This window comes from Muntiacus reevesi, chromosome 1, assembly GCF_963930625.1.
Source record: "Muntiacus reevesi chromosome 1, mMunRee1.1, whole genome shotgun sequence".
In the NCBI taxonomy this organism is placed as follows: domain Eukaryota; kingdom Metazoa; phylum Chordata; class Mammalia; order Artiodactyla; family Cervidae; genus Muntiacus; species Muntiacus reevesi.
This window is the reverse complement of record NC_089249.1, coordinates 187,846,367-187,870,668: the sequence shown is the minus strand read 5'-3', so window position 1 is coordinate 187,870,668 and position 24,302 is coordinate 187,846,367. Positions and strand designations below refer to the sequence as shown.

The following is a 24,302-nucleotide window of genomic DNA, read 5'->3' as shown; positions in this document are numbered from 1 at the left end:
TTTAAATTATCACACTGAGGATTTGTCTTAACAAGTTCCCTTGGGTCTTCAAAGATTTGATTTGTGGTAGAGAAAAAAATACAAAAACAAAGAACTAATATTTCCCTCTTCAGAACTGGGGACAACATTGCTCCTTCAGTATAAAATTGTGGGTATTATACTCCCTGGATTTATGCTAGTTTTTCCAAGCCAATTACAAGTTTCTCAGTTATATCAGAAGTCAACAGCTGCCCTTTAGTCTCTCATTATAAAATGTTTATATCTTTAAGAAAAATATTTATATGTTGATATGATACGTGAAAATCGCTCAGTCCTGTCTGACCCTTTGCCCCACTTGGACTATACAGTCCACGAAATTCTCCAGGCCAGAATCCTGGAGTGGGTAGCCATTCCCTTCTCCAGGGGATCTTCCCAACCCAGGGATCAAATAGAGTCTCCCACATTGCAGGCACATTATTTACCGGCTGAGCCACAAGGGAAGCCAAGGAATCCTGGAGTGGGTAGCCTATCCCTTCTCCAACGGATCTTCCCAACACAGGAATTGAACCAGGGTCTCCTAAATTACAGGCAGAGTCTTTACCAACTGAGTTATCAGAGAAGTCTGATATGATATTAACATGACCATAAACCAGGCTTCCCAGGTAGCTCAGTGGTAAAGAATATGCCTGCCAATGCAGGAGATGTTAGAGATGCAGGTTTGATCCCTGGGTCGGGAATATTCACCAGAGGAGGAAATGGCAACCCACTCGAGTATTCTTCCTTGAGGTATCCGATGGACAGAAGAGACTGGCAGGCTACAGTTCATGGGGTTGTAACCAGTTGGACACAACTGAGTGACTAACACATGACCATTAAACTATCTTAGCATGTTATAGTGATTGTCAGATTTAATTTTTTAAATAGTGCGATTTTTGAGGTAACACTTTTATGAACTCCATTCTCCATTGTCAGATTGGAACTCAGAAGGATTTTGTGTTCTGCTTAAAAGTACAAACCAAGCAATGACTGGAGTCTGGATTGAGGTCTTTTAGTTCTGGAGCTCTGGCCCAGTAATTCTCAACCAGATGCAATTTTGACACTGGAGATACTTGGCAATATCAGAAGGGATGCTACTAATCTCCTATAAATCACAAAACAGCACCCAATACAAATAATTCTCCTGCCCAAGGCAGCATAAGAATGTGAGAAATCCTATCCAGACAAGCATATCTATAAGTTCATTGTTCATACAAATCACCAAGGTCTGCGGTTCCAATGCAGACTTGGATTCCTCAGAACTCTAATGGTCCAGGAACTGTGTTTCTGATAACTTGAGCCGGAATATCAGATTCCAGTTCAAATTCTTTACACCCTGAAATAAAGGGAACTTCTTTAACACGACCACTGGTGGTCCTTTGATACTTGCCACTCCAAATAATCTTTTCGGATCCCTTTGCATGTCTTCATACTTAGACTATAGATGAAGGGGCTCAGCATGGGTGTGATCACAGTACACATCACTGAGGCGATTGCACTTGACTCTGAGCAGAAGGGCATGAGTAGCCACAGGGCTGAGGTCCACTCAAAGCCTGTCCAATGAAACAAGGATACAAGTGAGGGGTGAGATGCACAGGTGGAAAGCACTTTGTACTTCCCCCAAGCTGATGGTGTTCCAGATAGAGAGGAACCTACCTTAGAGAAAAGGATCCCAGGTAAGATATTTGTTGTTCAGTCACTCAGTTGTACCTGACTCTTTGTGATCCGATGGACTGCAGCATGCCAGGGTTCCCTGTCCCTCACCACATCCTGGAGCTTGCTCAAACTCATGTCCATCGAGTCAGTGATGCCATCCAACCATCTCATCCTCTGTTGTCCCGTCGCCTCCTGCATTCAATCTTTCCCAGCATCAAACTCTTTTTTAACAAGTCAGCTCTTGATCAGGTGGTCAAAATATTGGAGCTTGAGCTTCAGCATCAATACTTCCAGTGAAAATTTAGGATTGGTTTCCTTTAGTATTGACTTTTTTGACCTCCTTTCAGTCCAAGGGACTCTCAAAGGTCTTCTCCAACACCACAGTTCAGAAGTATCAAATCTTCAGTGCACAGACTTCTTTATGTTCCAGCTCTCACATCCATACATGACTACTGGAAAAACCATAGCTTTGACTAGATGGACTTTTTTCAGCAAAGTCCCTGCTTTTTAATATACTGTCGAGGTTTGTCAAAGCTTTTCTTCCAAAAAGCAAGTGTCTTTTAATTCTGTGACTGCAGTCACCATCTGCAGTGATTTTCTAGCTTAAGAAATACAGTCTCTTACTGTTTCCATTTTTTCCCCATCTCTTTCCCTTGAAGTGATGGAACCAGATGCCATAATCTTAGTTTTTTGAATGTTGAGTTCTAAGAATGCTTTTTCACTCTTATCTTTCACTTTCATCAAGAGGCTCTTTAGCTCCTCTTCACTTTCCGCCATAAGGGTGGTGTCATCCGCACTTCTGAGGTTATTGCTATTTTGCCTGGCAATCTTGAATCTAGCTTGTGCTTCATCCAACCTAGCATTTCTCATGATATACTCTGCATAATAGTTAAATAAGAAGAGTGACCATATACAGCCTTGATGTACTCCTTTCCCAATTAGGAACCAGTCCATTAAACCTGAAATATAACAGTTTCAAATTACATCATGTCATTAAGAAAGGTGTCACAATTGACTAGTTGGACCTATTATTTGCTTTTACAGGAAATGTACAGAATTCCAAGAAGGTACAGAAGGACATTTGCAACACTGTTAATCTTTGTAACAAAGAATGTAGGGCACCCATGCACCAAACACCAGAACCAGCAGTCCACAAAGTGGGGGGGGGGGAGGGGGGAGGGGGGTTGGGTGATGTTCATGGGGACAAGGTAGTGCAGAGTTTGACAGATGGCCATGAAGTGGTCATAGGTCTTTGTGGTCAATACAATGCTGCCCAAATCTACAAAGAGTAGGTAATAGTATATTCGCAGGTTATGGCTTTGCTTTCTTTGGGATGGTGGTGAATGTGAAACATATCTTAAAAGAACAGATTGGAAAAGAAGAATTACATGGGTGTGTGGAGGTAGGAGTCAGAGATGGTGGCCAGGATAATGGGCAGGTTTCTAAGCACAGTGATCTGGTCCATGGAGAGAAAATGTGGAAATACAAGGAGCTGCAGTTCTGATTTCTCTAATTGCAGAAGAAGAAATTTTGAAATCCGTGTATCCATTTCCTGGTCTCATGTGGCCCTCATCAACTTGTCGATTTTTTCTCTTTGATAATAGCTATTCTTCCTGTGGAAGATGTACCTCATTGCCATTTTGGTTTCTGTTTCTTTGAAGATTAATGATGGTAAGCCTCTTTTCATGTGTCTGTTGGCCATTTGTATGTCTTCCTCGGGAAAAAATGCCTGTTGAGGGTCGTCTACCCATTTTTTATGGTTCTTTATTTATTTTTTGAATTGAGTTGACTTAGTCTGATATACAGTTTAAGTTTTCTGTTTCTGCCTATCAACTTAATCTTTGGGTACTTTTGCCTTCTCATTTCAAGTAGAAGAGAACACTTCAACTTTGCGTATAAGACAGTTCTGGGTGCTGACCTCCCTCAGCTTTTCTTTATCTGGGAGAGCCTTTATTTGTTCTTCATGTGCAAATGATACCTTTGCTGGATGGAGGATTCTTGGCTAGCAGTTATTATACCACCATTGTTTGAGAATGACATTCCATTCTCTCTTGGCCTGTGGAGTCTCTGCTAAGGAATTTGTTGATAACCCAATGCAGCTATCTTTGCAGGGTGCTCACTTTTTTTTTCTGGGTACCTTTAATATTCTTTCTTTTTAATAACTTTATTGAAATGTAATTGATTTACAGTGTCATATTAGTTCCAGGTGTACAGCAAAATTATATATATATTCTTTTTCAGATTCTTTTTCCAGTATAGATTATTACAAGATATTGCATTTATTTCCCTCTATTTAATTCCCTAGGTCCTTTTTGATTGCCTATTATATATATATATGTATATATATATATATATATATATATACATATATATATGTATATAAAAGCAGCATTCTTTCACTGACTTAAAAAAAAAATTCTTTATTTATTTGCTGTATTTCTGGCTGCACAGAGTCTGCCTTGCTCTGCGGGGCCTTTCCCTGGTTGTGGAGGTGCAGGCGCTATTCTTCACGGCGGTAGGAGGACCTCTCACCGCACTGACCTCTCCTGCCGCAGAGAACCAGCTCCACAGGACAGGCTCAGCAGCTGCGGTGCCCCGGCTTCGCGACACTGTGGCATGTGGAAACTTTCCAGACCAGGGATCAACCCAACACCTGTTCCCACCTTGGCGGGCAGATTCTTACCTACTGACCCACCAGGGAAGTCTTTTCTTTCATTGACTTTTGACAGTTTTAATACGTGTGTGTTGGAGAAGGTCTTTTGTGTTGAAACATTCATGTGTCCTATGATAATACCTCTGTGTATGTGTGCATTCGATTCCTTCCAAAGACTTGGAATCTTCTCAGCTGTTATTTCTGAACATAATCTCTCTGTTCCTGTCTCCCTCTCTTCTGCTTTTGAGACACCCAGTATACTTCTTACCTCTTCTAATAGAGTCAAAATTTGATTCTGTATTTTCACACTTCTGTGATTAAATCTGCTCTTTGGATCTCAGGGAAGACCTAACAGGCTAAACTTCTCAACACACTAGATGAAGGAGACAGAGGAGGGTCTCTCTCTAGGAAGACCCCACAAGGTCCTGCTCAGTTTCACAACAACTAACTGATAGAATAATAAAATTGAATTGAATTGAATGTAATTGTAATAATCTCATTCTGCTTGTTTGAAGCATTTATTTTGATGCATGAAGATAACTGTCATGACTACACTGCTATTCACCGTTATTTTATATAAAACATGAAATAAAAAATGAAACAGTGACTTTATTGCTATCCCTTTGAGGTCAGGTGGAGAGGGTGGGAGAATATGTGTGCTTGTGCAACAGGATTCCAAGCTTTCCAGGGGCTCATCCTTTAATTTTGAGGATGATATATAGTGGTTGATATAAATACCATTCATTTTCTACCCTTTAGTGGTTTTGAGAAAATTCTGAGGAGTGGAAGAGATTTCACTTTGAGGAATGGAAGGAATCATATTTTGTGGAGGCAGTGGAAATTTCAAACAGACACAAGACAATAATTTATTAAAAACCAGAACATGCCTACAGTCCTTCAGCTTAATGAATACACCTTATAAATGAACACTGACAGCCCACATGTTAATGAGTACATGAGCTGCCTGAACCATGCATCTTTCTCACAGATTTAATATCTGTCTCACCACACTTAGGTTTAACCCGACTCCAGGGCCTGAGTGCTCCGTTCCTCTATCATGTCCTGCTCTTTGTGCACTGTGGACCTCACCCACCAGGCTCCTCTGTCCATGGGGTTTTCTAGGTAAGAATATTGCAGTGTTTTGGCATTTACTTCTCCAGAGGATCTTCCAGACCCAGGAATCAAACCTGCATCTCATCTCCTGCATTGACAGGTGGGTTCTTATAACTAGCATTATCTGGAAAGTCCACTCTAAAGCCATACTATATCTATTTATTTCTTTATAGGTAATTTCAGAGTAAATTCCACTTGGAGTTGTATTTTATTGCCAATGACTAATTGCTAATGACTGTGGTAGACCAAATAGACACAAGGATGTACAGAAGACCAAAAGCCTAGTGAGAAAAATACCCTTGACTAGTGACAACAAGCACTGTGTTAAGTTTGAATTACCAAAGAGAGCATTAAGGGAGTGATATGTAAAGAACTATTTTCACAAAAGTCAGAAACCGTGGTCTCAGATTCGTTTGCCAGGAAGTAATTTCCCAACTTATGGGAATGGTACATCTCATGACTATTTCTTTTAGTCAAACAAAAGGAAAAAATACTCAGTATGACCTATTTTATTTTATAGGAAATAATTATTAAGAGATCCATGTAGACTCCTGAAATAAATGTGTGTATTTTCAAATACTTCACCTCCAAGATTGGAAATGTAATTGGGAGAGGACGAAAATGAAAAAGGGAAAAATCAAGTATATCAGAAACATCACAAAATACATAAATTGTATAAAATCAAAATCAAAATAGAAATGACAAATAGAAGAGAGAAAGCTCTACTTCCACAATTTGATCAAAGACTAACAATATTGACCTCAGGCTTTGAGTTCTGCTATCATGGGCCCTAGGACAAGAGGGCATTTACAGTCACCTTTCAAAGATTATTTTCAGATCCCTCTTTAAGTCTTTATTTCTCAGGCTGTAGATGAAGGGGTTCAGCATGGGTGTGACCACAGCGTACATCACTGAGGCTGTTGCAGTTGAGTGTGAGCTGTGGGTAACAGCAGAGCTAAGGTACACTCCTAAACCCGTACAAAAAAACAAGGAGACAACTGAGAGGTGAGATGCACAGGTGGAGAATGCTTTATACTTCCCCTGAGCTGATGGCATTCCTTGTATGGAGGAAAGTATCTTAGAGTAAGAGTAAAAGATGCCAGTGAGGGGACCACCAGCCAGCAAGAGAGCTACAGAATACATCACCATGTTATTGAGAAGGGCAGTTGGATCATCTGATTGAGTTCACAGAAAAAGTGGGGGATTTCTAAGACTGTGCAGAAAGCCAGATGCAACACCATTAAGCTTTCTAACAAGGAATTCAGGACGCTGATGACCCAGGACATCAGCACCAACAATCCACAGAGCAGGGGGTTCATTATGACCGTGTAGTGCAGGGGGTGACAGATGGCCACGAAGCGGTCATAGGCCATCACGGTCAGCAGTAAAACGTCTAGTACTACAAAGAGTGTGAAAAAATACACCTGGGTGATGCAGCCTTCAAATGTTATAAGTTTGCTCTGAGTCTCGATATTCCATAGCATCTTTGGGATGGTGGTGGAGGTGAAGCAGATGTCTACAAAGGACAGGTTGGAGAGGAAGAAGTACATGGGGGTGTGGAGTTGGGAGTCTGAGCTGACGGCCAGGATGATGAGCAGGTTTCCGAACACAGTGATCAAGTACATGGTGAGGAAAAACCCAAATATGAGAGGCTGCAGATCTGGTTCCTCTGAAAATCCCAGAAGATGAAATTTGGAAACCCTTGTTAGGTTTTTTGGTTCCATTTGGTGAAGGAGACTACCAGGAAGGGGGAAAAATGACATGACTAATTTTCTCACAAACGTGCAGTACTCACATGGGTGAATTGCTGCCTTTTATATTTTGCCATCCTAGAATATTTTAAGAAAGCAAGGATTTTTGAAATTATCACTGGTATTTATGCTCACCAATCTATCAAATGACTTCCCCAACGGTTCAGATGGTAAAGTGTGTGCCTACAATGCGGGAGACCTAGGTTTAATCCCTGGGTCGGAAAGATCTCCTAGAGAAGGAAATGGCAACCCTCTGCAGTACTCTTGCCTGGAAAATCCTATGGACAGAGGAGCCTGGTAGGCTATAGTCCATGGGGTCAAAAAGAGTCAGACACGACTGAGTAATTTCACTTTCACTATAAAGATATTAACTCCAAAATTTTGTTCATAGATTTTGTGCACTTTGGGGAACCACTTGAGTCATCTCTAACTAGCAAACTTGGGTAACTATCAGTGTTTCAACCAAGATGTCATGTATTCGAGTTTTAATGAAAAATTATTTCATGCATCTTAAAAATTTAAATTGAATAGTGACAAAGTCTCAATATTTTCATTGCAGGAAATGCAGCGTGCTTAAAACAAAAGCTCCTAAGATCCCATTTTGGTGACAAAATATAAGCCAACAAAAATTATATAGCCTGTCAGATGGTGGCAAATGATATGAAGAGAAAAAAAAGAGGTATGATGTAGAAAGTCAAAAGAGAGTATGATTTTTCATGTATATTTAGGTAAGGCCTGTGAACAAGGTGATATTTGAACAGAGATCTTAAGGATGACAGAACTAGGGCCATGAGCATACCTGGGACAGTGCATCTTGGCAAGGCAGCAGCTAATTTGAAGGTCCTGAGGAAGGTGCTTGTTTTAGATGCTCCAGTCCAGAAAAGGAAGCCAGTCTGGTGAGGGACATGAGCCGGAGGGAGAGTGAGGAGAGATGGTGTCAGAGGATGTTGAGGAACAAGGCAGTCTCCTTCCTGCTGCTGAAACTTCAAGTCACAAGGGGTCCTTCATCCATGTTTTTTACCTTCTTCACTTTGTGAAATTCAATATTAATAAAGCCATCTGAGAGACAAATGATGAAAAATCCAAACCCAATTTCTAAAGAAAAGGTTATGATAGTTATAATTTATATCACTAATTCAATTTTTTATTTTTATAACAAAAGACATTGAAGGAGATACTATGACAGCAAGTTGTTATAATATGAAATAGAAGCACTGTCTGAGTTAGAGTTTCTTCTTACTTAGAAACATATGGATTCCAATATGCATGTGGAAGATAAGGGTGACATTTATTCAAATGCAAAGAAGAGAAGTTTTCAAATAAAGGCTGAACATGATGTAACTTTTAGAATAGATTTAGAATGAAAGGACCATGAAGAGTAAGAGATGTGGAAGTAGTTCAAAATATGCAAAAGAGTGAGGTATTTGCACCATGTATGAAGAAGAACATTCCTTTTCAGTTTTTGTTTAAGGCAAGGATTTGCAAGTGAAGAATATTTGAGTGATGGCTCAATTCCTTCAGTTAAAAAAATATTGGAGAGAGCATGAGATGACTGACACAGGTTTTACCACACAAAATTTAAAATTCTCAGAAATTCTGCACAAACAATTTTATACATTATGACATATCTAAGGGCAAACAACAATCTTGATAATGAAAATCCAATTCTTAGTTTGAAAGCATATAATAATTGACAAAAAAAAAGGAGCAAAAATATGCTGAATTTCCTATATGAAAGCAAAGAACTTGACTGGTCAGTTTTTAAAGGTGTCAGTAATGGGTTAACAATTCTACCAGATCAAATCAGTGAATTAAAGGATATCAGTCCTGAATATTCACTGGAAAGACTGATGCTGAAGCTGGAACTCCACTACTTTGGCCACCTGATGCAAAGAGCTGTCTCACTGTAAAGACCCCTATGCTGGGAAAGATTGACGGCAAGAGAAGGGAATGACAGGGGATGAGTTGGTTGGATGGCATCACCGACTTGATGGGCATGATTTTGAGCAAGCTCTGGGAGTTGGTGATGGACCGGGAAGCCTGGCGTGCTACAGCCCATGTGGTCACAAAGAGTCAGACATGACTGAGCAACTGAACTGAACTGAATTATTCAACACATATATTTAATATTATGCATAATGAATTAATTGCAGGATAAGCTCTTTGGCATGCAATTTTGATGTAATATATATTTTTTAATTTTAATATTAGAGGGATGGGATGGGGACGGAGGCAGGAGGGGGGATCGGGATGGGGAACACATGTAAATCCATGGCTGATTCATGTCAATATATGGCAAAACCACTACAATATTGTAAAGTAATTAGCGTCCAACTAATAGAAATAAATGAAAAAATAAATAAATAAAAAGTCTCTCTCTCACACACACACACACACACACACACACAAAGAGAGAGTGGAGACACTGAAATGTATGCCCCATCAAGGGCTGTTTCAGGGGAAAAGTTTGCCAGCATTCTAGATCTTATTCTTCATAGTTAAATATGCTTCTGATAGAAAAACAAGCTGCACCACTATACAACCCTCCACAGCTAATACCCTATAACTCTTCTTCAGTTAATGGCAGACGTGCTTGGACTTAGGTTCTACTTTGACTGAAAACACTTTGCACATCACACTCCCTCTTCCAAATGGGCCTCTATGGCCATCATTTAATGGCTAACACTGACCCTTGCATTGTCAAGCTCAGTACTCACTTCTTTTTTCAGCATCATGAAATAATACATGATTAATTAATCATGTATTAATTAATTAATCATTAATTTATCAGTCAAGACAACAAACAAACTCAGTGTTCATGGCTCTGGTTTAGTCTGCATTGGCTCTCATATGAACTGAGGTGAATATTCTTGGCTGCCATTCCCTTTGGCCATATCTTGCAGTATTTACTGGGCTCCTGGACTCACCTGGGTGGAGTTTCTGAGAGGAAAGTCTCAATATAGATGCCCCAACTCCGCTTGGATGGTTGATGATGGAGATAGAAACTCTGTCTACAGATAAGACAGTGGGATGGAGTCAAGCACTGGTCCCCCAGCTAGAGTTTTGACTCTGCAAGCATCAACCATGCCCCAATCTAGTCCAAGGTTGCACAGGCAGAGGGACTGCAGCACAGGAAATATTGATGGCTCTTTATGTCTGCTCATTAGCATGATTCCCTTTTGTAACTACCACCTCTAATGACTGATTTCCCTGAGGGACACTGGTCTGGTCAGAGAGGAAAAGATTCCTGTTCATACTCTGTGTTTAGGTTACAGAGTATATAGCTTTACAATTTCTGCACACCAAATTGCCTTCACCTGAACTTTTGAGTGAAAGTATATGCATTCATTCCAGATGTGTGATCAATTTTATTATTTCTATGCAAGGACTCATGAATCACACCAAATAATATATATCTGAAAAAGTTTGAATTGGTATTTTCAAAGAAAATTGGTATTTTCAAATACTTAAAATCAATTTTTTTTTTAAATTTTAAACTCAAGACAAATTAAAAGGGATTAATAAATTAAAAGGTATTATTGTTGTTTTGTTGTTAAGTCATTTCTGACTCTTTGCAACCCCATGAACTGTAGCCTGCCAGATTCTTCTGTTCCTGGGATTCCCCAGGCAAGAATACTGGAAAGGGTTACTTCTATATTGTACATTAATTGTCCATTTATTCCCATAATCTTGATAGGAATATAAACTGGTGCAGCTACCATGTAAAAGAGTAGGGAGACTGCTCAAAAATTAAGTATAAAATTACCTTATGATCCAGGTATCCCAATTTGAGTATTTATCCTAAAAATACAAAAACATAAATGTGAAAAGATACATGCAACCCTCACTCCATCACAACATTATTTTCAACAGCCAAATATGGAAACAACCTAAGTGGCCATTAATGAATGAATGGATAAAGAAGAAGTCATATATGTAGGTAAAATGTAATGCTACACAGTTATACAAAAATGATGGAATCTTGGAGGGGAAGACTAAGATGGCAGAGTAAGAGGATGGGGAGCCCACCATGCCCAAAGACACATCAAAAGTAATCTACATGTGACATATGCACACAACTGAGTTTAAAGTAGATAACTAACAAGGACCTACTGTACAGCACAGGGAACTCTATCCAATACTCTGTAATAGCTTACGTGGGAAAAGAAGCTAAAAACATCAGATATACCTACATGTATTGCAGATTCACTTCTCTGTACCCCTGAAACTAACCCAGCAATGTATATAAGTTATACCACAGTAAAATGTTTAAAACATAGTTGCAGAAATAAAAACATGTGAGAAAGTTCAACATCCATTCATGATATAACAATCTTCATCAAAGTGGGTATAGAGGGCACATATCTCAACAAAATAATGGCACTTACGACATAAACACAACCAACCTCACATTCTACAGTGAAAAGTTGAAAACACTTCCTATAATTTAGGAACAAGACAAGGATATCTACTCTCTCTACTTTCAATATTCACTCTTAATACTTCAAATTCCTTACAACATTTCCCACAGAAATAGAATTAATATCCCTAAAATTCAGGGCTTCTCTGGTGGCTCAGATGGTAAAGAATCAGCCTGCAATCGTGACTGCAGGCTGGTATTGCGGGTCCATCAACCCCTGGGTCAGGAAGATCCTCTGGGGAAGGGAATGGCTACCCACTCCAGTGTTCATGCCTAGGGAGCCCCATGCATAGAGGAACCCTGGCAGGCTACCATCCATGGGGTTGCAAAGCAATGGACACAACTGAGGGACAGACACACATGCGCGCCTAAAATTCATATGGAACTACAAAAAAACCTGAATAGCCAAAGCAATTGGAAAACAAAATCAAACAACTAACCAAACAACTCTCCCTCCTATGACAACAAAGCTGGGCTTATCATTCTCCTAAACTTCAGGCTATACTGCAAACTGCAGACATCAAAATGGCATGGTACAGGCACAAACAATCAATGGAGCAGCATAGAGAGCCAAGAAATAAACCACACACTTATGGCCAATTAACCCAGACAAAAAAGGTAAGAACAATAATAAAAAACAAAAGAGTCTTTCAGCAAGGGTGCTAGTAAAACTGGACAGCTACGTACAGAGAATTAGATTAAACTATTTCTCACACCATATGCAAAAATAAACACAGTTGGATTAAAGACTTAAATGTAAGACTGAAAACCATAAAAATCATAGAAGATAACTAGGTAGAACAGTCTTCGAGCTAAATAATAGCAATATTTTTTAGATCAGTCTCCTAAAGCAAATGAAATAAAAGCAAAAATAAACAAATGTGACCTAATTAGACTTGAAAGCTTTTGCAAAGCATAGAAAGCCATTGAGAGCTTATTGATATAACAATCAAAATAAACAAATGTGAAGGCAATTGTAAAAATCTGCGACTTCTTATTTTGGGCATTTGCACCAATATTGGAGACAGCATTCATGCTCATTCTATTTTTCAAGTAACTTCAAAAAACTGTATTAAAATGTGGTCCTATTGAGGTTAATTTTCAGGAAACCAGGGGAAATTGTAATAAAATAAATACTTGTGGAGAAAAATAGGTAAGCATGAATTACAGGCTGGGCAAGAATTCAACCTCTCTTGTCAGTTGCCCTTTGATCATAAAAATGGAAGAGATCTCTGATTATAATGAGAATTTATAATGGATGATATTCAAATGGACATGCATTGATTCTTTTATTATTATGGCTAACTTTAGAAAAAAGTGAGATATTTAATTTAGAGCTATGGAAAGATGCATGAGTGGGAAGTACTGTAAATTTTCAAGGGAAAACAGGAATATAATACAGCACGTCTCCTAGATATAAATGAGTTCTTTTCCAAGAGTGTATTCTTCAGTCCAATTTGTTCACAAGTCCAACAAAGTTGGCCTAGGTACCCAGCTAGCACAATCAGTTACATAGTACTATAATCAGTTTCCCTGGAGAAATGGCAACCCATTCCAGTATTCTTGCCTGGGAAATCCCATGGAGAGGAGAACCTGGTAGGCTACAGTCCACTGGGTCACCAGAGTCGAACATGACTGAGTGACTAAACCACAGTCATCACTGTAATAGGTTTATACTATTTTTCACACAAATAGCACATAAAAAACAAGTGCAAAACATAAAGAAAACTTTCTCAATCTTACTGTACAGTGCCTTGAAAAGTACAGTGGTAGAGAACAGCAGCTGGCACATAGGGGTTGGTGTTGAGTGAATAGACAGAATTATTGACTGGAGGAGGGAGAGGAGATGGACGAGGGCAGACAAGAAGGACCATTAGCAGTACGAGATGGAAGTTGAAATATCACTCATGCCTGATGTTGATGGCACAGGTTCTGGTTCCTTGCTGGATTCATTTGATCTACCCTCTTGGAAAAACTTCCCAGTAGCTCCCGGACTACTCTGGTAGCTCAGTTGGTAAATAATCCACCTGCAATGCAAGAGATCCTGGTTCAATTCCTGGGCCAGGAAGTTCCCCAGGAGACAGGATAGGCTACCCATTCCAGTATTCTCTGCCTTCCCTGGTGGCTCAGATGGTAAAAAATAGATAAATAAATAAAATCCACCTGCAATGCAGGAGACCTGGGTTCAATCCCTAGGTTGCGAAGATGCCCTGGAGGAGCGCATAGCGACCCATTCCAATATTTTTACCTGGAGATTTCCATGGACAGAGGAGCCTGGTGGGCTACAGTCCATGCAGTCATAAAGAGTTGGACACAGCTGCACGACTAAGCACTTGAAAAAACAATCTGCTGATGTCTTGATGTAGCTTTTTCTCCTATCAGAGATGACACGGCAGCACTGGATTGCATTTTGAACAGCTGCTGCAGCCTTCGTGTACCATTCTGCAATCCTAGGTCCCATGCATCAAAAGCTCATTTGTTCTTGTGGTTCAGTTGCTCAGTCATGTCCAACTCTGTGAGACCCCACGGATGGCAGCACACCAGACTTTCCCATCCATCACCATCTCCCAGTTTGCTCAGACTCATGTTTATTGAGTCAGCGATGCCATCCAACCATCTCATCCTCTGTCACCCCTTCTCCTGCCCTCAATCTTTTCCAGCATCAGGATCTTTTCCAATGAGTTGACTCTTCTCATGAAGTGCCCTCTCAAATAAAGAAATTCCCTGACTATTTCCTGTGTCCTGGATCTCTCCTGTTCTTCAGTTATATATTCTTCCTCTTGTCTCTTTTATTAGTTTTGCTGGCCCTCCAATTCCTTCTTTTCACCTCACTCCACTGTCTCAGATTTTTTTGTTTCCATCATTATTACTCGGAGCTTTTTAGCTGTACCAGCAATATCATGACTGCTTTTATGCTTGCTTCTGGACATCCTGGGCTTGAAATAAAGATAGAGTACTACTGTACCCTATATAATACTCTACAAACACACACACACACATTATGTCACCTAAAGGTCTTTTGGTCAAAAAGAGCATGTGTGAATATATATATATATATATACACATTTATACATGTGTCTATATATAGAGAGACACTCACAAGTTGACACTTAAATAAGAGAGTTAAGGGTTCTAGCTTTTCACAGTCTGAAATCCTCCTGTAACCTGACAGTTATTTTTCTATATCCCTGATACAACCAACTGTGATAAAAGTAATATAAATCCTCCTGGTTGTTAAGTGTATTTTTAAATGATTAATGTAACTCATAACTATTACTTCTGGGAAATAGGAGAAAAATTGTTTTGAATGGCATGTGTCATTTAAGAAGTAATTATGGTTAATAAATCTATGATGCCCCATCAAATAATAGAATCTCCAAATGTTTTGACCCAAAGGTAGGAAAATTTTGAAGTAGGAAAAAATAAAAACTACCTATAGATAAGAAAAGAAAAAAAGCTTAATAAGGAGAGTTCCTAAAATTGCATAAAGATGCTGAGTTCAAAGGTGAAAAGACAAATGTAAATCCCAGGAAACAAATAGGAGAAAATTTTATTCCACAGTGATCAAAAAATCATAGTTTCTGGTTCCAAGGCTTTGAGTTATACAATCCAGGGGACTAGGGTATTTGGTCTTTTAAAGTTGGCATGAAGTAGAATCTCTTCAGAGCCCATTTTATATCTTGATTTCTCAGACTGTAGATGAAGGGGTTCAGCAGGGGTGTGACCACAGAGTACATCACCGAGGCAATGGTACTTGAATGTGAGGTGTGGGTAGCAGCAGAGCTAAGGTAAACTCCTAAGGCTGTAAAATAAAATAGGGAGACAACCAAGAGGTGGGACACACAGGTAGAAAATGCTTTATACCTCCCCTGAGACGATGAGATTTTACAAATGCAGGAAACTATTTTAGAGTAAGAGTAAAGGATGCAAGCAAAAGGACCGACACCCATCAGGACAGCTGCAAAATACATCACTATGTTATTAAGAAAGTTGTCAGAAGTGGCAAGTTGTACCACCTGACTGAGTTCACAGAAAAAGTGGGGGATTTGCATTTCTGGACAGAAGGACAGTCGCAGCACCATTAGGCTGTGTAGCAAGGAATGAAACGCAATCAGCACCCAGGATATCAGAACCAGCAGTCCACACAGCCGGGGGCTCATGATGACTGTGTAGTGCAGGGGGTGGCAGATGGCCACATACCGATCATAGGCCATCACACTCAGGAGAATGTCATCTAAATCTGCAAAGAGAATGTAAAAATATATCTGGGTGATGCAGCCTTCATAGGTGATACCTTTGCTCTGTGTCTGGATATTCCACAGCATCTTTGGGATGGTTGTGGAGGTGAAACAGATGTCTACAAAGGACAGGTTGGAGAGGAAGAAGTACATGGGGGTGTGGAGGTGGGAGTCTGAGCTGACAGTCAAGATGATGAGCAGGTTTCTAAACACAGTGATCAGGTACATGGAGAGAAAAAGCCCAAATATGAGGAGCTGTAGTTCTTCTTCCTTTGAAAGTCCCAGAAGAAGAAATTGTGAAATTTCTGTATTGTTACTTGGTTCCATGGTGTGGAGGTGACTACCAGGAAAAAGGAAAATAATGACAATTATTACACCTACTAATTTACATAACTGAAATACTGTAATTTCTTTTTAGCCCTCAAAAAGTTGATGTTGATATTTTATTTGCAGATAAGTTCTCTTTTACAGTATGTGTGTATGTTGAACCCCTTCAGTTGTGTCCAACTCTGTGCGACCCCAAGGACCGGAGCACACCAGCCTCCACTGTGTATGGGATTTCCCAAGAAAATATTCTGGTGTGGGTTGCCATGCCCTCCTCCAGCAGTTATTTCCAGCACGGGGTTTGATCCTGCATCTCTTGAATGGGTACTGCATTGCAGGCAGATTCTAAACCACTGAGTCATTGTGGAAGCTCCTTGAAGCTATACCTCATTTTATTTCTGACTAGGAATTTTTGACCCATTTTCATCACATTTGCTAAGAGGTCATATATTCTAGAGTTTTAATGTGATATTTCTTCATTCTTTTGAGAAATACATATTTAGTGCTAGCCATGTTCCAAGATACTTTGGCCACCTCATGCAAAGGGTTGACTCCTTGGAAAATACCTTGATGCTGGGATGGATTGGGGGCAGGGGGAGAAGAGGAGGACAGAGGATGAGATGGCTGGATGGCATCACCGACTCAATGGAGAAGAGCTTGGGTAAACTCCGGTAGTTGGTGATGGACAGGGAGGCCTGGTGTGCTATGATTCATGGAGTCCCAAGGAGTCGGAGATGGCTGAGTGACTGAGCTGAACTGATATTCCAAGAACATGGAGACAAGAAGTAGAAAATGCTGTAAGTAAACCTCTAGCAATCCAAGGATGCGGAATGAGGTTATGTGCATAAATATGATAGAATATGTCAGAATGAGATAGATGCTATGACAAAACAAAGCCAGGTATAAAAGAAAGAGGTAGGAGGTGTTGTTTTGTCCTGAGTGTTCAGGAAAGTCCAGCAAACTAGGTGATGTTTGAAAAGATTCTTAATGAAAGAGAGACAAGGAGACAGTGTGACATCAGAATTGTGTGCCTGGAAGAGGGAGCTGCCACTGCTATGGACCTGAAGAAGATGCTTGTTCCACATGTTCAAGTGCAAACAAGGAAACCAGTGGGTCAGAGGGAAAAGCAGGAGGGGGAGTGACTAAAGATGGTGTCAGGGATACTGAGGGTCAAGGTGGCCTTCCTGCTACAGCTGAACCTTCAGTCCACAGAGAATCCCTCCTTCCATGAGGTTCCTAACACATTATCAATTTAGCTATAAAACCATCCTAGGAATTATATCACATTCGCTTATTGATTCTATCTGTTGCTGTGATCTGTGTATATAAGTCATGTAGCATATGGGTCCTGGTGCCTCTCCTGTAAGAACTGTCCTCCCTTTCAAAACAAAAGCACACACACACACATACACTCACACACATAGCACACAGCAATCACACACACACACACACACACACACAGAGTGCACACACACACATACACACACAGCACACACAGGGCACACACACACATACACACAGCACACACACACAGAGCACACACACACACAGAGCACACACACACATACACACACATAGCACACACAAACACACACAGCACGCACACACGCAAACACAGACACACACATACACAGTGCACACACATACACATAAACACACACATCACACACATACACACACATACATATACACAGCACACAGCACACACACATACACACACAGCACACACACACAGCACACACATACACACACAGCACACACGCATACACACACACAGCATGCACACACACAGCACACACACATACACACACAGCACACACACACAGCACACACACACACATGTTCTGTGTTGTGTCTCCATTATACACTGGTCACCCAGATTCACCCTGTTTAGGCTGTGAGTGGTTACAGCTCAGTTGGTCAGCTCAAATAATTATTCTCCAAAGGAATATATAATTTTTACCATGAAATTCCAGTTTATAAACTTCTCATGGAAGAATTAATGTGGGGTTCATTTTTGGTATAGCCAATGTCTGCTTGGTATTTTGAGAATAATTATAAGGATGAGAGTGAAAGAAACAGGGAGAAATGAGGTGGATATATGGACATGAAGGGGAAACTCTATCCAATATACTCAATGACAGCTGAGACAATTCAATAAAGAAAGATTTCCTTGCTTCATCAATATTCCAACTCCAGCAGCTTCTCCTTGATTTGGAAAAATAATACAGAAAAATATCTTTCATCTAAAAACATACAAAAATGATATACTTATGACATGGAACATCTTACAGTTTGAATATCTCAAGAGGAAAAGAGAAAAATGGAATATAAGCTACCAATTCAATATCAGAAATAGACAAAATACAACAGAAGTTGGATATGTCTTATGTGAAACATATAAAGCAGTTAGAAGTTTTTCTTTTCTTAAGGACTTCCCCTATTTGTTTTCCCTTGTTCATAAAAAAAGGTCCGTATACTAGTTTTCTACTTTTACTGGAAGCATTTTATGCCTCCTATTCCTGCTAAAAGGGTTATCTTGGTGGTTCAGAAAGTAAAGAATCTGCTTGTCGATGCAGGACACATAGGTTCAATCCCCGAGTGAAGAAGATCCCCTGGAGAAGGAAATGGCAACTCACTCCAGCATTCTTGCCTGGGAAACCCTAGGGACAGAGGAGCTGGATGGGTTAAAGGCCATGGGGTCACAAGAATTGGAGCAACTTAGCAACTAAACTACTAACATCATTCCTTCTGAGCTTTCACTGTTACAATTTAATTGTCAAGATTGACACTTGCACTTTCAAATGGAATGTTCACTTTATTTTTAGACCATAAATAAGTACATTAATATTAGGGAAACCAGAAAACAACCACAATGACCTCTGGCCTCTGGGCTATGCAAGATTGGTCCTCAGTGATCTCAGGTACACATTCCAGGCTTCTATCATCACTGACACTCTCCTGCAGGATCTGTGGATCTGTCAGACTCACCTGCCTGCAGATTGAGAGAGAAGGCTTTCCCAGTAGAAGTCAAAATTCCTCCTAAATGATTACTGATGCAGACAGAATTTTGTTCCCAAAACAAGAAAACAGGAGCAGATAAAAATGAAGCATTGGTTCCCAGACAGATGTAGAACTTCCAAAGCAAGAACCAGGTCCTCCCCAACCAAAGTGGCAGAGGCTGAGGGACTACAGCAGAGGAGATATTTGGAGCTTCCTCTGTCAGCTCATTACGCATGTTTCCTCTGATTACTCCAATCTGTAACTACATGATTTCCCTTGGGGACACTTTTCTGGACAGAATGGATTTTTTCACCTGCTGATTCTTTGTTCCTAAGACACTGCATAAAAGTTAGGTGAATTCATTTTTTATTACTCCTTCCTCTTAATTCTCTTGCTTCCAAAGCCCTAAGGTTCCCAGCATGTCATCATATCTCTGAGTACAAGATTTTCTTTAAATTGTAACATTCAGGATTTCTCTTGACTAGGTCCCTTGGGTCTTTAATGCTTTGACTTGGGGCAGGGAAGGGGTCACTGAAATCTCTAAAAATTACTATTCTCCTCTTCAAAACAGGGGATAACTTTGCTACTTTAGAATAAAACCATGGCTAATATACTCCTTGGATGCATGCTAGTTTCTCCAAGTCAATTAGAAATTTCTCAGTTATATCAGAAGTTAAGAGCTATCCTTTAATCCTTCATTACTAATGCTTATACTTATGAGAGACATTTATATGCTGATATGCCATAAACTATCTTAGCGTATTAGTGTGTGTGTGTGTGTGTGTGTGTGTGTGTGTGTGTGTGTGCTCAGTCACATCTGAGTCTTTGTGACCCCATGGAATGTAGCCTGCCAGTCTCCTCCATCCATGCAATTTTTCACGCAAGAATACTGGAGTGGAATGTCATTTCCTTCTGGCCTCTAGACAAAGAGGAAGCCATGTCTCATACCTGACTCAAGTCCAAGCCCTCCAAACCTCTTAGCAAGATGACTGCAATCAGTATAACCCCAAAGAAAGGCATGAATTGTGATAGCATCAGATCTAGCTCTTCCAGTAAAGTCACTGGGCACACATCAACTGCATATAACTCTTCCCACAAAAAGATACAACTCTAAGACAGCAAGAGTTAACTGTGGCACATAATTTCAGAAGACAGACAAAGATAAATAAAATGAAAATACAGAGGAATTTGTCCCAACTTAAATAAAAAAGATATCATACCTAAAAAACAGCCAATGAAAGAGAAACAAACAGTTCACCAGATTTGAATCAATGCATTTGTAATTATATAAAACTCAATTTTCTCAACCTAAAATGATTCAAGAAATCTTCCAAAAGAAGTTTTATTTCCAGTATTCACCCTGTGCATTTTGTTAATAATGGAAGACGATAAAATATTTAATTTTTTGTAAAAAAGACTCTTGAATCGTTATAATTTTAATAGGGAACTATAAAATAAAAACTAGTTTGAACTCAACATTCCATTAATTGAAATGAACAACTAGAAGTAATTAATAATATACCAGGTGATACAGAAGAATGCATAATCTAACTGAATTATATATAGAATTATGGAAATGATTCAGTCAGAAAAGAAAAAAACAGATTATAAAAGGGAATAATTTGAGGGATGTTTGAATGCAGTAAGAACACCAACACTGGCATAACTGCAGTGTCCAGGAAGGAAAAGGCAGAAGGAAAGGTCATCAGAACTTATGTGATAAACTTATGTCTGAAAAGTTCCTAAACCTGAGCAAAAAAGCAAATTCAGGTACCAGAAGCAAAAAGAGTCCCCCAAAATGACAGTAACAAAACCTACACCAAGATACAGCAATTAAAGCCACAAAGTTAAAGATATGGTTTTCTAAAGCCAGCAAAAATAAAACAGTGTCATGTAAGATGGAAGCACATAGGTCTATCAGCTGATTTCTCTTTTTTTTTTTTTTGCAGAAACTTTGTACGATATAATGGGGAGGCATGATATATTTAAAGTGTTGAGACGGAAAAACGTGCAAACTAGGGCTTTCCGCCCAGAAAGACTAACATCGAGAATTGAAGGAGAGATAAGGAACTTTTCAGACAATCTAAGACTAATAGAATTTATCCATTCTAAACGTACTCTACACAGAACATTATAGGACCTTCTCTAAGAAGGAAGGAAGAAAGGCATAGTAAGTGGGAAGAAACTGTAAGAAGAGGAAACCCTGCGAGTAAAGGCAGACATGGAGAGAGGCTGAGGGTCAGATCACTGAGCTGATGTGAGGACTCAATAGACCAAAAAGTCCTAAAATCAAGTATAGCTCCAATAAGAATGAAAGGGATAACTAAGGAGGTATCAAATGTGACTTCAGAGACATAAAATATAGGGCAGGTAGTGAAAATGTAGTGTGATTAGTATGTGTATGAACTTAAAAGACAACTTGTTTTTATAAGCAGACAGCATTGTAGGCCATCATATGAAGACACTTTCTTTATCATACATCAAAAATCTACACAAGATAAAACCTAGAGAGAAAGGAACACAAGCATATCACTAAATAAATCATCAAATCATAAGAAAAGAACCACACACAAAAAAGAAAAACAAAGAATGACACTAACAGAAAACAAGTTAACAAATTGGCAATAAGCAATACCTACGAAAAACCTCTTAAACTGCCAATAAATTAAATGATCTCCTAAGAGACAACTTAAGATTAAATATTGAAACCACTAAGATCATTGCATCTGGCCCCATTACTGCATGGTAAATAGAAGGGGATAAGGTGGAAGCAGTGACAGATTTCCTCTACTTGCACTCCAAATCACTGTGGACGATGAGTGCAGCCATAGAATCAGAATATGACTGCTTCTTGGCAGGAAACCGACAACAAACCCAGACAGTGTGTTGAAAATCAGAGACATTACTCTGCCAACAAAGGTCCACATAGTCAAGGCTATGGTCTTCCCAGTGGCCACATGTGTTTGTTAGAACTGGGCCATAAAGAAGGCAGAAGGTGGAATAATTAATGCCTTTGAAATATGTTGCTTGAGACGACTCCTGATAGTCCCTTGGACAGCAAGGAGATCAAACTAGTCAGTCTTTTTTTTTTTTTTTTTTGCATTTATTTTGATTAGTTAGAGGCTAATTACTTTACAATATTGTAGTGGCTTTTGCCACATTGACATGAATCAGCCATAGATTTACATGTATTCCCTATCCCGATCCCCCCTCCCACCTCCCTCTCCACCGGATCCCTCTGGGTCTTTCCAGTGCACCAGGCCCGAGCACTTGTCTTAAGGGAGATCAACCCTGAATATTCGCTGAAAGGACTGATGCTGAAGCTGAAGTTCCATCATTTTGGTCACCTGATGCAAACAGATGACTCATTGGAAAAGCTCCCTGCTGCTGGGAAAGATCAAGGACAGAAGGAGAAGAGGTCATCAGAGGATGAGATGGCTGGGTGGAATCACAAGTGCAATGAACATGAACTTCGGCAAACTCTGGGAGATGGGGAGGGCCAGGAAGGCCAGCCATGCTGCAATCCGTGGGGTCACAAAGAGGTGGGCACAACTGTGTGACTGATCAACAACAGACTAAACGCTCTGATGAAAAGACAAAACTCCTGATAAAGTCTCCATGATTCTGTGATACTCCATCAAAGAAATGGATTTCCAAACAATTTTGAAACAAAGATAGGAAAATGGTGGGTAGGAAAAAATAAAAACTACCCATATATAAGACTGAGAATAACACGTAAAAAGAGAGTTCCTAAAATTCTATAAAGATACTGAATTCAAAGAAGGAAAGAAAAATGGAAATCCCAGAAGATAAGGGCAAGGAGCAAAATTTCTTTCACAATTATCAAAGAACAATTTCTGGTTTTGATACTTTGAGTTATGCAATCCAGAGCACTAGTATAATTGGTCTTTTATAATTGACATCAAATACAATCTCTTTAAACCCTGTTTCATATCTTGGTTTTTCAGACTGTAGATGAAAGGGTTCAGCATGGGTGTGACCACAGTGTACATGACCGAGGCAATTATACTTGAATGTGAGGTGTAGGTAGTCCCAGAGCTAAGGTACACTCCTAAGACTGCAAAATAAAATAAGAAGACAACTGAGAGGTGGGACACACAGGTGGAAAATGCTTTATATTTCCCCTGAGCTGATGAGATTTTATATATGCAGGAAACTATTTTAGAATATGAGTAAAGGATACCAGCAAAAGGACCACCACCCACCAGCACAGTTGCAAAATACATCACTATGTTATTAAGAAAGTTATCAGAACTGGCAAGTTGTACCAGCTGACTGAGTTCACAGAAAAAGTGGGGGATTTGTATTTCTGGACAGAAGGACAATCGCAACACCATTAAGCTGTGTAGCAAGGAATTCAAGGCAACAAGCACCCAAGATATCAGAACCAGCAGTCCACAGAGCTGGGGGCTCATGATGACCGTGTAGTGCAGTGGGTGGCAGATGGCCACATACCGATCATAGGCCATCACACTCAGGAGAATGTCATCCAATCCTCCAAACAGTATGTAAAAATACATCTGGGTGATGCAGCCTTCATAGGTGATACCTTTGTTATTGTTCTGGATGTTCCACAGCATTTTTGGGATGGTGGTGGAGGTGAAGCAGATGTCTACAAAGGACAGGTTGGAGAGGAAGAAGTACATGGGGGTGTGGAGGTGGGAGTCTGAGCTGATGGCCAGGATGATGAGCAGGTTTCCAAACACAGTGATTAGGTACATGGAGAGGAAGAGCCCAAATATGAGGGGCTGCAATTCTTCTTCTGAAAGTCCCAGAAGAATAAATTCTGAAATTCGTGTATTATTCCCTGATTCCATAGGGTGGAGGTGACTATCAGGAAAATGGAAAATAACATGACTCGTTTGCACACAAACTAGCATAATTCACATAGCTGCAATTCTGCAGTTTCTATATAGTATATAGCCCTCAAGTAATTGAACTTAATACCTTACTTACTGAAATGTTCTCTTCCAAAGTATACTCCATTTCATCTCTGACAAAGAATTTTTGTCCCATTTTCATCACATTGGCAAAGAGCTCATCTATTCTAGAGTTCTAATGAGGTATTTCTTCATTTATTTGAGAAATACATATTTAGGGCTGCCCTA

At 39.7% G+C, this 24,302-nt stretch overlaps 1 protein-coding gene and 1 pseudogene across 1 annotated transcript; both read right to left on the bottom strand.

The window, feature by feature from the left end:
* Positions 1-6,250: 6,250 nt before the first annotated feature.
* On the bottom strand, positions 6,251-7,161 carry LOC136155749 (olfactory receptor 7A17-like; annotated as a pseudogene).
* Positions 7,162-15,225: 8,064 nt separating this feature from the next.
* LOC136155745 (olfactory receptor-like protein OLF4) lies at positions 15,226-24,011 on the bottom strand. The gene is made up of 2 exons (XM_065917800.1): positions 23,518-24,011; positions 15,226-16,186 (listed from the first exon to the last, which is right to left on the bottom strand). The coding sequence occupies exons 1-2, from the start codon at positions 24,009-24,011 to the stop codon at positions 15,226-15,228; spliced, it is 1,455 nt and encodes a 484-aa protein (XP_065773872.1).
* Positions 24,012-24,302: the final 291 nt, after the last annotated feature.

Excerpts from the sequence above, each read along its gene's own strand:
- LOC136155745 (XM_065917800.1), bottom strand. The coding sequence starts at position 24,011 with ATGGAATCAGGGAATAATACACGAATTTCAGAATTTATTCTTCTGGGA. Across the intron at positions 16,187-23,517 it reads AGCTTAATGGTGTTGCGATT|TCACCTCCACACCATGGAAC; the intron begins GTCCTTCTGTCC and ends TTTTCCTGGTAG.